Source organism: Fukomys damarensis, unplaced genomic scaffold, assembly GCF_012274545.1.
Source record: "Fukomys damarensis isolate Sample0158 unplaced genomic scaffold, DMR_v1.0_HiC HiC_scaffold_22, whole genome shotgun sequence".
Lineage (NCBI taxonomy): Eukaryota > Metazoa > Chordata > Mammalia > Rodentia > Bathyergidae > Fukomys > Fukomys damarensis.
In genome coordinates this window covers 711664-725853 of record NW_022900934.1, presented here as the reverse complement: position 1 = coordinate 725853, position 14190 = coordinate 711664, and the positions used below count along the sequence as shown (strand labels likewise).

Sequence of the window (14190 nt, the reverse complement as noted above, 5' to 3'; positions counted from 1 at the left end):
CTGGAGACTCTGCTCTCCAGGCCGCACTGAGCTTTCCTCTCTCCCAACTGTGCCTTGCACCAAGCAGAAAATAAACTCCCAGCAGCCACAGCCCTGGTGGTGTGTCTGAGATGTCACTGACTCCCTCGGGGCCTCACTTCCTGTTAGGGCTGGCACTGCTACCTGGGGGCCTGCTTCTGGGGCTTCATAGTGATGCCTCCTCTCAGATCTGGTGAGCTGTCCTGGGCACGGAGGGCAAGTGCCCCCACCCCACAACCTGAACGGGAGGGTTGCACTTCTTGCTGTGAGTTTAGGAGCCTTCATCTGGAGGGACCCAGCATCCTTTGAAGACCTTGACAGAGCCCTCAGCTCCAGGGAGGGAGGTGGGGTGCACAGGCTGAGGAATAGGGGCTTCGGAATACTCGGGGGCCTTCCTGTCACAGGTAACCCAGTTTAAAGCTCGGAAAGCACAGGATCTGGGCAGTGTAGCTTGAGGCCAGCAGGGGTAAGAGGGGCCTCTATTAGTGGGGAGAGGGCCATGGGTGAAGTTCATTAGGCCTTCCTGCCAACCTACCCCACCGTGAAATAAATAGCTGCAGAGTCCAGGGGGAGCTATGTGCAGCTGAGCCCCTCGCCTGTCTGCCTTGGTGTCCAGGTGGCCTGCAGGGTAGGAGGTCTCCCTCCCTCCCAGGCGAGGTAGCCAGTGCTGGCCTGGGTGGAGGAGGTCCCTTCCTACCTTGGATGGATGCCTTAGGGGGGCGCACTAGGAGGGGTAGCCTGAGCCCCACTTGGTCTTTCTGGCCAGGGTCTCTTTAAAACCTGCAGAGCCCCTGGTAGTGGCTGCTGATTCTCCTGGCAGGATGCTGGGACAGCTACCTGGGTTCTAGGCAGTGTCCAGCAGTTCTCCACTGCCCATCCACCTTGCTGCACCACCTACAGCAATATCTGCAAATGTTGGAGGTTGGGCAGGGAGCCTGGTTGTGAAGGGAGAGCCCAGCCGAAATTCAGGTCCCTACTACACTCACCACCTAGGCATGGGCTTGGCCTTCATTTTGAGTCAGCTGCGAGGCTTAGGGTTAGCTCCAAGAGTGGGTCTGCCCCAGAGGACTTCAGGGTTGGAATCAGTTGGGGAGGGTACACAGTATTGAGCCAGGACTGTGCACTTTCAGGGAGTTGATGTCCTAGCTGGGGCGGCCTCCTGCCTCGGGATTGGGCAGGTGTGAGGCTAGGAGGGGCTCTTAGTGGTGTGGAGGCCAGCCTGACATGGCACTGCTCCTTAGGATCCCCACCAGAAGGTTCACCTCAGAGACCCTTGCCACAAAACAAGAGAAGCATGCAGGTTTCTAGATTATATAAATTTTGCATGACAGGATCCTCCAGAATGCAGAGGAAAAAACCCAGGAAAATCTGTATGCCTTACCCAAGATACTTGAACAGAAATGCTTCAGATTTCAAACCTGGACTTCGATTTAGAGATAGTTGCCTAGACTATTGGTTAGGCGTTGCTAATCTAGAGACTCAAAATCCTAAATGCTCCAAAACTTGGGAATCAAGCTTCTTGATCCCTAGCTTTGGGTACAGGGTTGGACCTCTTTGCAGGGAGGTCTTCAGGGGAGAAGGGAAGAAGACCAGAAACTGGCCATCCTGTGTTTTGTGTCCTGCTCCTGGAAGGAAGTAGGTAGGAGTATGGCCATCCTGCTTCTGCTGTTTGTTTCGGAGACAAGCCTCGTTAGCCTCATTTGCCACGTGCCTCTTGCCCCTCACCCCTCCCGCTGGGAACTTCCCTGGGAAATTTCACAGCCCAGAAACGGTAGGTTGTGAGTCGCCCAAGTCTGAGACCTGGGAGTAGGTCAGTGCAGAGAGAGGTAAACAGTGCTGCCTTGTTTCCGTAGTGCCAGGCTCCCACTGAATCTGGGCCCTCTGGGTGACCATCAGGTGTTCAGTGAGGGCAGCCATTGAGGGCTTCTCAAGATCGGGCCTGGGGCAGCGGATGAGCTAGGCAGCAGCCCTCTAACCCATACTTTGGGTCTATAGCTGAGGTACCACAAAGGTGTCCCTGTGGGAGTGGCGGTGGTCCCTGGAGTATTTATTTACCAGTTGTCTAGCTGTAGTTTCCATTTTATCGTGATTCCAAATCGGGGTGGGGGAGAAAAGTTGGAAATAGTACTTTGGAGGGTGGTAGCCAGATATGGAGGAAGTGAGCTCAGGCTTCAGTCTGGATCACAGGTGAATTGACAACAGGTCCTCAGCCTCAATCAGAACTCTGGTGACTAATGCTAGGCCGCTGTAGTCCGGAAGAAATTTCTCCCCACAGTCCCCCATTTCTATCAAAGTAGGGTTTAACTGTTAATAAATTTAGTCTCTTAAAAAATGCGGCAAGAATAGGTTAACCACACTGTGTTTGGTGTTTGCTGTGTTGGGACTTTATGTGGATTATCAGACTGAACTTTTCAAAATTTCTTGAGGCTAAGAGTCATGGATCACAAGTTTGACAGCAGCCTGGGATGCACAGTGAGAACCTTTCTCAAAATAAACCAAAACAAAAAGGTCGTTGAGCCTAGGAATCCAAGTGCAGGATACACCACCAGATTTCATCTGCAGTATCTATGGGTTTGTGTGAGTTTTACGCTTTTGAGACAGGGTCTTACTGTGTAGTTCGGGCTGGCTACAGACTCACTATGTAACCCAGGCTGTCCTTGAACCTGTGGCGATCCTGTCTCGGCCTCCCAAGAGCTGGGATTACAGGCATGTGCCACCACGCCTGGCTAGATGAGTTTTTTTCTTCTCAAGTTCCTCCATAAAGTTTCCCAAGCTTCCTGTGCTCGTGTGAAATGATATCCTCTCTCATCAGAAGACAGTTGTGTGTCCAAGGCCATTCTTTTCAGAGGCCTTTTTTCACACCATGAAGTCCACCTTAGTTCCTTACCTACTCTGAAAATGGGACATTCGGGTCCTGGTCCTGGTAATGAAACCAGTGTTTCCACTCATGTCCTGTTATAAGGAGAACAGCTGCTTATTGAACTTAGGTAATTATGTCACCATAGCAATAAGGTGCTCACTAATAGTTTGTGAATTCTGAAAGGATCAGCAAAAGATTGTCCACCTCGCTCACAAAGGCATATTTTACCAATTCTGGACCACCGGTGCATGCTGTCCCCCACAGGATTGAACCCCAGCCTGCGATCTGCTGAGCTACATCTCCAGCACAAGAACCAGCAGTGTTTTTAAAAGTAGTTTAAATTACTTTCATGTGTTCAATCAGTTACAGGCAGTTCTTATTCTGGCTGATCTTGGAACAAGTAGGAGCCCATCTGTTTCTCCACTGGGTTCCGGAAGCTCTCACCAGTAAGCAGTGCTCGTGTGATCAGAAACGGCAGTGTACCTGTTGGTCTTCGTGAATCCTCAAAGGAGAAGGAATTTGAGAGTATAGCTGACTGCAAATGCTTTCATTTCAAAAAGTAAAAATTCTGCCAGGGATTTGGCTCCGTGGGTCTGCTGCCTGCCTCACAAATACAAGGTCCAGAGTTCAATCCCCAGTACAAAAAAAAAACAAACCTTAAAAAGTAAAAGTCCATCAAAAATACTGAAAGCCATGATTAAGTATACAAAGAGTTTATTGATGAATTTGACAACGAAACATGGTTATTCCTGTCTCAGGCAACCTTTTAACATAACACAAACTTATGACTGGTAACACACCAGGCATAGAAATGTCTAGGAGTTTTATGCAGTTTCTGCAACACTCCTACAACACCCACAAATGTAACCTAAAGAAAATTTAGCATCACTTTGTTGACTTCCCCAAATACTTCAACACATCAAATAAACCTCATTAGTTTAATTTCTCTTTTACAACATAAGATAGATTCTCTTGAGATAATTCCAGGAGTCCTTTTGGAAATGCCCAGTTACTTCAAAGTCGAAAGATTTAATTCAGAATTTAATTTTAGCTGTTGTCAAACATGCCAAAGTTTAAACACTACTATAGATATGATTTAGGTTATTGATTTAATCGAAGTGATAAAAGGTTTTTAAAGGTAGATTTAGGTGGTTACATAGTTGTAAACAAAACTTGGCCTTTTTAACATTAAGACACTTGAGTAAGGAAAGACCTAGTGAAAGATAATACGAAGTTGGAACCGGGGATTTCGTTCAGTGGTGCCGCCGCCCCCTGCCTTGAAAGTGCAGGGTCCTGAGTCAGATCCCTGGTAGCAAAAAAAGAAGCAGCACAGGAAATTATCCTTTAAGCACAGCCCTTGTTTCCTAGGCCAATGAGCTAAAAGATAAGGAAGAAACTTTCATAATGCCAAAGTCCAGTTTTTTGCATCAGTGTACTATTAACACTAAAAAAAAATTATATATCGACTTTTTCTTCCTACGTGTTTCTTACTCTGTCAACCATTTTATTTTAGTACAGAATTAACTTCTTCCCCCCAAAGCATCCTTTATACCTGGTAACTTCCCTTACCAAAACCAATCTTATTTTCCTTTTGTATTTTACATACAGACTTGTGCTCTTTATTACCACTTTTTTGTTTTTTTGAGACAGGATCTCACTATATAGTTGAGACTGACCTGGAACTCACTGTGTAGCCCAGGCTGGTCTAGAACTCCCAGCCATCCTCCTGTCTCAGCCTCCCAAGTGTTGACATTACAGGCTTGCACCAGCACTCCTGGCTTCTGTCCTCTATTATTTCTAATGGTTGTAATGGCATGTGTTACAGTTTCCAATGGAACTAGGAAGGGAGCACCTGTGAACTGTGACCCTAGCATTCATTGCAGGAGCACCATTGTTAATTTGCCAAAACATCACCTCCCCGCTCTGCTGTACTTTCAGCCCGTGGGTTGTATTTGGTTTGGAGACAGTCTCAGTGTGTAGCCAAGGGTGGCCCTGAACTCCGGATCCTCCTGCCTCTGCCTTCTGAGTGAGCAGCATGTACCATCACACCCTGCTAGTTTTATGATCTTAAACATCCCAATAAAATTAAGATACGCTTATTTGACTGAACCCAGGTAGAAACAAAAAGCTTATCTGCATTGTAGTCAATACTGAAAATTATGAAGGCATTCCTATTTTTATTTTACCAGCATTCTTAAAACTAGTTTTATTTACAAAGATAGTTGCAGATCATGTGAAGACATTTGGCTTAGTTTCTGTATGAGTTTCAGGAATAATACAAGCACTCACTTATCTCTAGGGCCATCTTAATAGAACTTAAGGCATTTTATAAATTAATTTGGTGCTGCCCCTGGAGGTGGACAGATGCCACGCTACAACTGTGCGTGAACCAGCGTGCATTGTTCCCACGGACAGGAGCCCAGAGCCTGCAGCTTTGCTTCACAATGTCTAGTCCCAAGTTGGCAAAGCAGGAACATAACTACTGGTTGGTTTTCATTCGCATTCCTACCAAAGTGTGTTTCGGGCAAAAATGAGAGGCTCAGATTCCTGCTACTGATCTGAGGAAGATTTCCAATGAGGATGAAGGGTCTTCCTGGGCAGAAAGGGACACACTTCAGTCTCTTCACTGGGTTTTTGCAGTACTATCTACATAATTTCCTTAAGTAAATGTATCGACCACTGGCCATTTAATGAATAATTCTAATAGTACAAAGTTCACAATGTTCTCTCCTTTCATTTTACAGCTGCATTTAAAAGGAATACAACAATTTATTATTGATCAGAATAAAGATTTACCATTGGTTTATGCAAAAAAAGCATTTCTAACATTTCTCATTCTCCCAATTTCCAAATAGTTCCTTTTTCTTCTCTAATGACAGTCACTTCCCTGAAGTTTGTATTTCCAAAGGATAACTATCAGGTTTTAGAAAGATAGGGCAAAATTTTTTCATCTCAAAGGCACACAGGATTCTTTTCTCAAGACAGGGAGCCTGGAGCATAGCCGCCTATCATTGGGGGTCAATCAGGCTGTGGCCAAGTCTGTGGCTGGGAGGCATCTAGAGAGGTCATCGTGTCCAACTCCACCTCTTGTCAGCCTCAGGTAGCAGCTTTGGGGGGACCCCTGATGTCCATGTACACAAGGAGCTAGTGTAGGGGAGCAGAGGGCCTGGCGGAGCTCCCAGGGGACGGGAAGAGCAGAAGCGCAAGAGGAGGACACCTGGGGAAGAGGACTGCTTTGTGGGACCAGGCAGGGTGAAGCAGGCCCAGGGGAGAAGAGAGGCCTTAGAAATTACACGGTTGCTGGAGCATGGGCTCCCAGGTAGGCCGACCTCTGACCAGAACACTTCAAAAACCTTCCAAGTGTTCCCTTAAGAGCTTTCACGGGAACAAGCAGCAAATATTCCTGGAAGCACTGGACTCCTTTTATTCCCTTTAAACCAGAGACCTTTCACCAACAGGATCAAAACTGGTAAGTCCTTTATGACTTCATCACAGTCAGGCGATTCCCCAAAAGAGCGCAGGATGGCGCTGCGCGGGGAGGTTCAGAACCATGTCCCAAGGCAGCAAAAAGAGGAAGAGACCTTTGTGGCCGCAGGCAGCAAGGGCAGAGCTCCAAGTTCATCCAGACGGGACCCTCAGTGGTACACCCCTGCCTCTGTTCCAAGGACAGAAGCAGCTGTCGCTCGAGAGTGGGTCAGTGGGCACCAAAACCAAACTTACATAAAATTTCCTCCTGCTGTGCTGACTTTGGAAAAGAGGAGACAAATCTGTACCTCCCACTGCCCACTTGGCACTTCAGGCAGAGGTCAGGGAGAGAATCTGCCTTTCCCTGGCTTTCCTTGGCTCTCCATGGTCTCTGCAGGCTCTGAGGGAAGTGGGCATCTCAGCCACCACTCTTTGGGCCCCAGAAGACACAGGGAGAAAAATTAGTATCTTCTCCTTGCTGGTGCAAGCTTCACAGCTGAGACCCTTCTAATGGGGGACAGGTTAACAAAAGAAAAGCAGTCAGATTTGTTCAGTGTGAGATTTATGTGCCTGGAGCCTCTGGATCGAAGACCCAAAGGAGCAGTAACCCCTGGTTGAGGATGGAGGACAGAAAGTAGGCTCTGGAGGCAGCAAGCTGGCAAGAACTCAGCAAGTCCTGCTGCTCAGGTTCTTCTTGATGTCCCTGTGTGACAGTCCTTCCCCCACCTGGCGCCATAGCTTGTAGTTCGAGGGAGAGAGCCAGTGAGCAGCGGAGTGGGACAGGGTGGTGTCCTCCTGCTGCCGTGGCTTTCTCTCCCCATCATCTCAGTAGCCGGAGGACAGTGCAGGCCCTTGATCGCTGCTCAGGACAGGGGCCCAGGTTGCCCCTCTGCAGGCCCGGCCACGTGGCCTCTGAGGCAGCTCAGAGCAGGTTCTCATACCTGGCAAAGCCGGAGAGTTTCTCGCACAGGGCTTTGAAGCAAGGCCTCTGCTCAGGGTCCCTGCTCCAGCAAGAACTCATCAGCTGGTACACGTTGGGTGGGCACTCTGGGGGGCAAGGCATTCGGTAGCCAGCATCCACCCTCAGGAAGGCCTCATGGTTGGACATGCCTGCAGCCAGTGGGAGAGAGGAGCAGGCTTGCAGGGAGGCTGATGCCCGACCTCCACCCCGGAAACCTGGCTGCAAAAAGCCTTCCCTGCAGCCCCGCCACATGTTCTGGGCGTGCTGGCTTCCTTCCCTGCAGCGGCCACAGGAGGGGACTCTGAGCACGGGAGTGGATGGATGCTAGCGCATGGGACAGGTGTAGCGTCTGGGGAGGCCACCAAGGGAGCTCCCTCCATCGTCCCTGATGGCCACCTCGGACCTACACCCACTCCACCACGCTGTCTGCCCGTGGTCAGGGCTGCTCTGGAACCGTACCTGGATAGGGTGTCTGACCCCTGCTAAGAATCTCATGGAGGAGGATCCCAAAGGACCAGACGTCAGATTTAATGGAGTAATGCCCTCTGGAGAGCGCTTCTGGGGCCGTCCACTTGTAAGGGATCTTGTGGTCATGGGAAAGATAGATGTCCTCCTGCAATCAGACAGGGGCCTGGTGGGTCATGGGGGGCTGTCTGTGCCCCCAACCCCCACGTACGCTGCACGGACTGGCCAGGAACAAGGCCTGGGTGGGCCAGGACGCAGCTGCAAGGGCTCTGACTGCGTCTGACCCGCCGACTGCCACCGTGCGGCCACCAGAGGGCGCTCCGTCCACCGATCAGAGCATCCATTCCCGGAGACGGGGCGGGTGCTGGGATGTGAGGGCGAAGGAGCCCTGCAGCTGTGGATGTATCAGCCTCCCTGTCCCTGCCACCCTGTCAGGAGCGCGCCTTCCCCATGGCTGGCTCTGATGCCCTACCTTGATGAGCCTGGCCAGCCCAAAGTCCCCCACTTTGCAGATATTGTTCTCCCCCACAAGGATGTTTCTGGCAGCCAGGTCCCGATGGATATAATTCTGTGATTCCAGGTACCGCATGCCCTCTGCCACTTGCGATGCGATGTCCACCAGTTCAGAAACGGGCAGAGCTTGCTTCTCAGAGTCTGTGTGGCAACCAGAGGCAGGGTCAGCTGGACCTGCCGGGACCAAGTCCTTACTTGCCACCGGCTCTGCAGGCTCCGGCCCCTTCTGGGCTGCAGCATTGGGCCACTGGCTGGTTTAAAGTTGGGACCGTGGGCCAGCCCACCCTCTGACACAGTAACCATCTGAACCCAGACAGAAACGTGTGTGGGAAGAGTTCCCCACCGTGCTGCTCATGCCACCGACCCCCACGGGCTCACAGAGGTGAGCGCCTGCGTGGCACAGCGTCTGTGTGCTGTGATGGTGTCGCATCTGCCAGTGATGGGGCCGCTGACCCCATGGACGCTGCTTGTGGGGAGGGTCAAGCGAACTTCCTGTGTGGACTGTCGGCCCCAGATTTCACAGGTACACCGGCCCAAGGCACATAGACGTGTACCAGGTGTCCTTTATCCTACACTGCACATTTCCTCCGTTACATTTTCTGAAATTAGGCGACACTTGCCAGCATCTTGATGAACTGGCAGCAGTTTGTTTTGGTGTTGAAGGAGAGACTGGAGCTCCCAGGTGAGATGCATTGTGTGTGCATGCACAGATGGGTGCTTATGTGTAAGTGTGCACTGTGTAAGGGTGCATGCGTGTACGTGTACATGTTTACAAGCTGGAAGGAGAGCAGAGGGGTCAGGAGAAACTCGCTGCAAGAGCCTGGCAGCTGCGCTGAGCACTCAGTTACCTGGCACAGGACCCCGATGCTTTTCTTGTCTGTAGTGACTATAGTTGTTTCTCAATTTTTACAATGAGCAGATGAAAGATTTATTATATTTTAAGTCATTTCTCTTTACTTCTATTATGATGATGATGATGATGAATGTTTTTTGAGACAAGATCTTGCTATGTAGCTCAGGCTGGCCTTTTACGCACTATGTAGTCTGGACTGGCCTCAAACTTGCCGCAATCCTCTTGCCTCGGTCTCCCAACTGCTGGGATTACAGCCTTTTTATTTATTTTTATTTATTCATCTATGCATTTATTTACTTATCTGGTTTTTTTTTTTTTTTGAGACACGGTCTTGCTGTGTAGTCCAGGCTGGCCTTGGACTTGAACTCAATACGTAACTTGGGCTGGCCTCAAACCTGCCCTTCCCCTGCCTCAGCCTCCCAAGGGCTGGGATCACAGGTATGCACACCACACTTGGCCTTTAAGTCATTTCTTAGGAAAGCAGGCGCTCCCACCTGCCTGGCACGATAGCGGCAATCTGCACTGGGTTTGGGGCTTCAAGTGTGTTCCAGTGGCCTCCAGCCTGCCTGCATCACCCGGTCAGAGGATGGACTGAGCCTCTGCCACTCACCCCGCAGAAGCTGCAGCAGGTTCCCCTTGGGCATGAGCTCCGTGATGATGTAGACAGGGTCCCCTGAGGAGGCCACCGCATACAGCGCCAGGATGTGCTTGTGCCGCAGCCTCTTCATGGCCTGGATCTCTGACTGGAAGGTGTGCTGGTGTAGGAGATTGTCTGGGGGCAGAGCCACATCCACATGAGCCCAGCACCCAGGCCACTATCCAGGCTTCATACCAGGGCCTACCTCACTACACCCTGCCTGCCCGTGCCTGCCTGAGCCAGAGCTTGGAGCTGCCCAGGTCTTCCTGCGCTTGGCCCCAATGCCAGGGGATTCTAGGTGAAACTTGCAAGATGTTTAGCCATTTGTTTATTTTAATGGCTTTCCATTTCATTAAGGAATTAAAGTCCCCTTTTATAATAAATGTAGGTAAAAATACAGGGGTCCCTGAAACAAACAGCCCCTTCATCCACAGCCATCCGCCCCAAACACACCCAACCTCATCCGTTCTCAGAAGCTAAGTAGGCAGGCCAGTTAGCACCTAGATGGGAGAAACCCTTCAATGCTGCTAGTGCCTGCAGGTCCTGCTTGTTGTCGGGATTGTAGGGGAGGGGCATGCTGTCAGCAGAGCCCCCGCAGGATCCACTCACCTCGAGAGATCACCTTAATGGCCACTCGGACCTGGCCTTTCCAGAGCCCTTCAAAGACCTCCCCGAAGTAGCCAGCCCCCAGCTTCCTGCAGAGCGTGAACTCCTCCTGTGGCCTCTCCCAGTCGGCCCAGTGGGGCAGGGGCTCAGCCTGGTGCTGGAGGGACAGGGGGCACAGGAGGGTGGCTGGCTTACCCTCAGGAAGGGCCCTGAACCCCACAAGAGGAGCCCAGTTCTGTCTCCAATTTAGGGCCCCATTCAGCTGGAGAGGGCTTTCACGTCCGTACACAGATGCAGTTCTCCTCAGGCCCCTGACAGCTGGGCTTCTGGCCCTCCACCACCCCTGCTCCGCACAACCTCAGCATCCGTGCCACCCACCGGACCCTGAGCATGCGGGTCCCGCACGGGCAGGTGGCCCTACCTTCCAGCAAGGCACAGTCAGCCTCAAGCCATGGGACAGGCTCTGGGCCTTGTGGTAGTCCACGAGCTCCAGCAGGCTGGGGAAGGACACTGCCTCATTCAGGTGCAGCCGGCCACCCTCGTGCTGCCAGATCCTGTAGTGCCGCACAGCCTGAGTATCCCGCACTGGGCCAAAGCAGCACATGGAAGGAGAGTGAGCAACATCCCGGCCCAGCACACTCCAAGCCCAGCCACTAGCCTGCTCTGCGGGCCTGGGTCCTGCAGACCATGGTCAGCAGTGGCCACCCTCCCCGGGCTGCAGCTGCCCAGCCTCCACCATACCCCTGGCCGCACTGAGATCCTGGGTCAGCCAGACTGCTGCTCCCCATGCACTACGGGCACAGGCTCACACCTGGCAAGGGGATCTGTGGGCCGCGCACTTCCCTTGATGATGGCATGAGCAAGGCTGGCAGGAGAGGACCCCGGGAAAGCCCCCTCTGCCCCGGAAAAGAGCCTCCCTGGCTGTCTGTGTGGCTTCTGCCACAGAGAGCCACACTGGGTGGGAGCTGCACCCATGTGGAAGGTCAGAGCTCCTCCAAAGAGGGCCAGTGTCCTCCACTCACAGCCAGAGGGGCCCGGCCCACCATGTGTCTAAAGGGAGCAGGCACAAGGAGCCCACAAGGCCGGGCAGGCAGGGACGAGCCAGGTGGCTGTACCGGAGAGAACATAGTCAGCGCCTGACTTCTCGCTGACCCTGACCAGGAAGGTGCCCGGCGAGCTGCCCTCTGCCTGCAGCCGGTGTGTTGCTTCAGAGCGGGAGATGTGGCCGAAGAACCACCTGCAGAGAAGGGGCGGCCTGAGCCTGCACCGAGCCTCCGGCCCCACAGCTGACCCATGGTGCCCACCTGCCATCCCTGCCTTCTCTGGCTGTCCCCTCCCACCCCTACCCTGACCAGCTGCCCCACCTTGCTGTCCCTAACCCTGAAGGACACTTCTTGTCTGTCACGGAGTCTGAAGGTCCCAAGGGCAGGTTTTGGGTGCTGAGAAAGGTTCTGTGGCCCAGAGGAGGTGGCATGGGCTCTGCACACATGCAGGCCCCCTCAAAGCACTGTCACCCACTTAGCTTCTGTTTTCTTTGCAGTACTGGGCATGGAACTCAGGGAAGAACCTTCACACTGAGCCCCAGCCCCTTTTTTCCCCCTTTTTGTTTTTTGAGACAGGGTCTCAAGTCACTACATTGCCCAGGCTGGGCTCAAACTTGCGATCCTCCTGCCTCAGCCTCAGAGAGCTGAGATTACAGACATACATCACCACACCCAGCACACACTGGCTTCTGACACAAGAGCTTGGTGTGCAGGGTGGGGCCCATGGAGAGCCTCTGCCCTTGGTGTCTCCAGCTCCCTCCAGAGCTGTCAGAACACAGGCCCCACTGCTGGCACAGACCCCTTTGGGGTCATCCCCTTATTGCCTGCAAAACTCGAAGATCTCTCCATTCTCACTGTCCCCCACCACCCTGCCTCCTTGATCCTCACACATGCTGGGTTCTCAGGGCCTCTACACCTGCTGTCCTGGCACCGGGCCCTTGACAGCCTTTCGCATGTCCCACCCACCCCATGTTGTGTCTGTCATGGGCCTCTGCCTCTGGAACTGGCCTGCTGGCAGCCCAGCGTGCTTGTTGCTCACCTGGCGTGAAGTAGGTGCTAGGGGGGTGCTGAGAGTTGGGGCTCTCAGGAGATCAGGCAGCAGGGATCCCTCCCACAGGGCCTTCCCCAGCCTATGCAGCCCCGAAGCCAGGTCCTCGGCTGCTATGGACAAGTCCACGCCAGCCCCTTATTGTTCCTCAAAGACCCTTGGGGACCCAGGCAGCAAGTATTGAAGGACAGTGGGCCAGAGTGCTGGGAGGACAGACACCCACCCAGCAGGCAGCAGATGTATTCCGCAGCCTTCCTGTTCCCCTAATTAGGTCACATGTCTGGTTCCGGCTGTTTGAAAGTGAGCAAGCTTCACACTCCCAAAGGCCCTAGGACTCTCACAGACTTTTGTCACTGGTGGTCAGCACCCCTGAAGCCTACCCTGGACTCTGTCCTCTCTGGGTCTCAGGGAGAAGCCTCTCGCCTCTCAGGCCCATCTTAGGTGTCGAGCAACATTGTGGCCCAGCCAGCACCATGCACTGGGAGGGTGGAGCGGAGGCTGGGCCCCACTGGGGACCCAGCCTCAGCCTCATGGTACAAGAAGATGGATCCAGAGCCTCCCACCCACCTCAGCCCCTGGGCCACCCAGGGCTGCTGCCCCTCCCACTCTGCCCCAAGGGCCAGAGACACTCACGGCTCAGACTCCACAGTCTCTTTCTCTGCCAGGTAGTTGTGGGGCACGTAGCCCTCTGTCAGGGCCTGGCCCAAGTCATCCAACCGGGTGGCCCACCACCACTGGTCCTCCTTCCTGGCCACATGGAAGAGGTCCCCGGCCCGGAAGCTCAGCTCCTCATCCGTCCGGGCCTCAAAGTCCCAGAGGCCCACGTACTTGGGGCCCAAGTAGGCCTGGCCCTGGGACGCCATGGCGGTGCAGCAGGACTGGGATGTGGGCCGGCTGTGGGCACCTGCACTGGGCGGGGCAGGTAGGGCTGTCCCTGACGGGCTGTCCCCACCCACTTCCTTGTGAGGAGGCAGGAGCTGGCCGCACCTTGCACCCATGGACTTCATACTGCACACCCCAGAGCCCACACTAGCCAGGAGCTCACCTGCCAGACCCATACACGCCATGCAGCTGGACCGGAGCCAGGAGGGCATGCCCAGGTCAGCAGAACCAGGCCCTGGGGTGCACATGAGGGGAGCTGCAGAGGAAGCAGTCAGGGTGTGGGCAGCTCTCTACAGGGTGCACCCCCCAAGGCGGAGTGCAGGCTGCCACTCCTCTTCCCTGGGAAGGGCTCCACACTTGTGGGCGTCCCCCACCTCCCTGGGCAGGTCCCCACATGCCAGATGCTGCAGGACCCACCATGGGGAAGAGACGGAGTGGGCAAGAAGGGTCTCAGGGTGAGACCTGTGGGTTCAGCTGGGCCCGGGCTTCTGTATTGGCACGTGGGAGTGCTAGTGACTGCCCAGACACGAGGACTTGGCGGTCCCTCTGTCCCGGAGGAACCACTCCAGAACAGCCTGCAGGTCCAAGCCCTGGGCAGCTGGGGAGACCACTGGGGGCCAGGACATGAGCGGGCAACAGCGTGTGGGCAGGCCTGGAGGGCACCCTAGTCAGACTTGCTGCCCACAGTCCCTCGTGGAAGAGGCGGGCGCTGCCCTTCCTAGGATAGACACCCGGGGGCGTCCGAAGACCACGCAAGGCGGCCTGAGCGCCTGCAGCCCCTCCCAGCCTCCCAGACACCAGTCCAGCCTCCGCCCCGCCCACCCCGGCTGCCGCCCCCT

The 14190-nt window shown here is 53.8% G+C and overlaps 1 protein-coding gene across 4 annotated transcripts in view; it reads right to left on the bottom strand.

The window, feature by feature from the left end:
• Positions 1–5799: 5799 nt before the first annotated feature.
• The window catches only part of Ptk6 (protein tyrosine kinase 6), a 10049-nt gene continuing 1658 nt past the window's right edge, over positions 5800–14190 (bottom strand). Inside the window, exons 2-11 of one of the 4 annotated variants that reach the window (XM_033767127.1) lie at positions 13769–13961; positions 13515–13607; positions 13103–13373; positions 11494–11615; positions 10800–10963; positions 10382–10535; positions 9746–9907; positions 8242–8456; positions 7764–7917; positions 5800–7453 (exon numbers count right to left, since the gene is read on the bottom strand). In XM_033767127.1, coding sequence (XP_033623018.1) covers positions 7266–7453; positions 7764–7917; positions 8242–8456; positions 9746–9907; positions 10382–10535; positions 10800–10963; positions 11494–11615; positions 13103–13373; positions 13515–13599 — 1515 coding nt within the window. In that variant the 5' untranslated portion in view covers positions 13600–13607; positions 13769–13961 and the 3' untranslated portion in view covers positions 5800–7265. Of the gene's footprint in view, positions 7454–7763; positions 7918–8241; positions 8457–9745; positions 9908–10381; positions 10536–10799; positions 10964–11493; positions 11616–13102; positions 13374–13514; positions 13608–13768; positions 14176–14190 lie in introns of those variants that run through there. The other 3 variants (XM_033767126.1, XM_033767129.1, XM_033767128.1) reach the window with 3 other exon arrangements.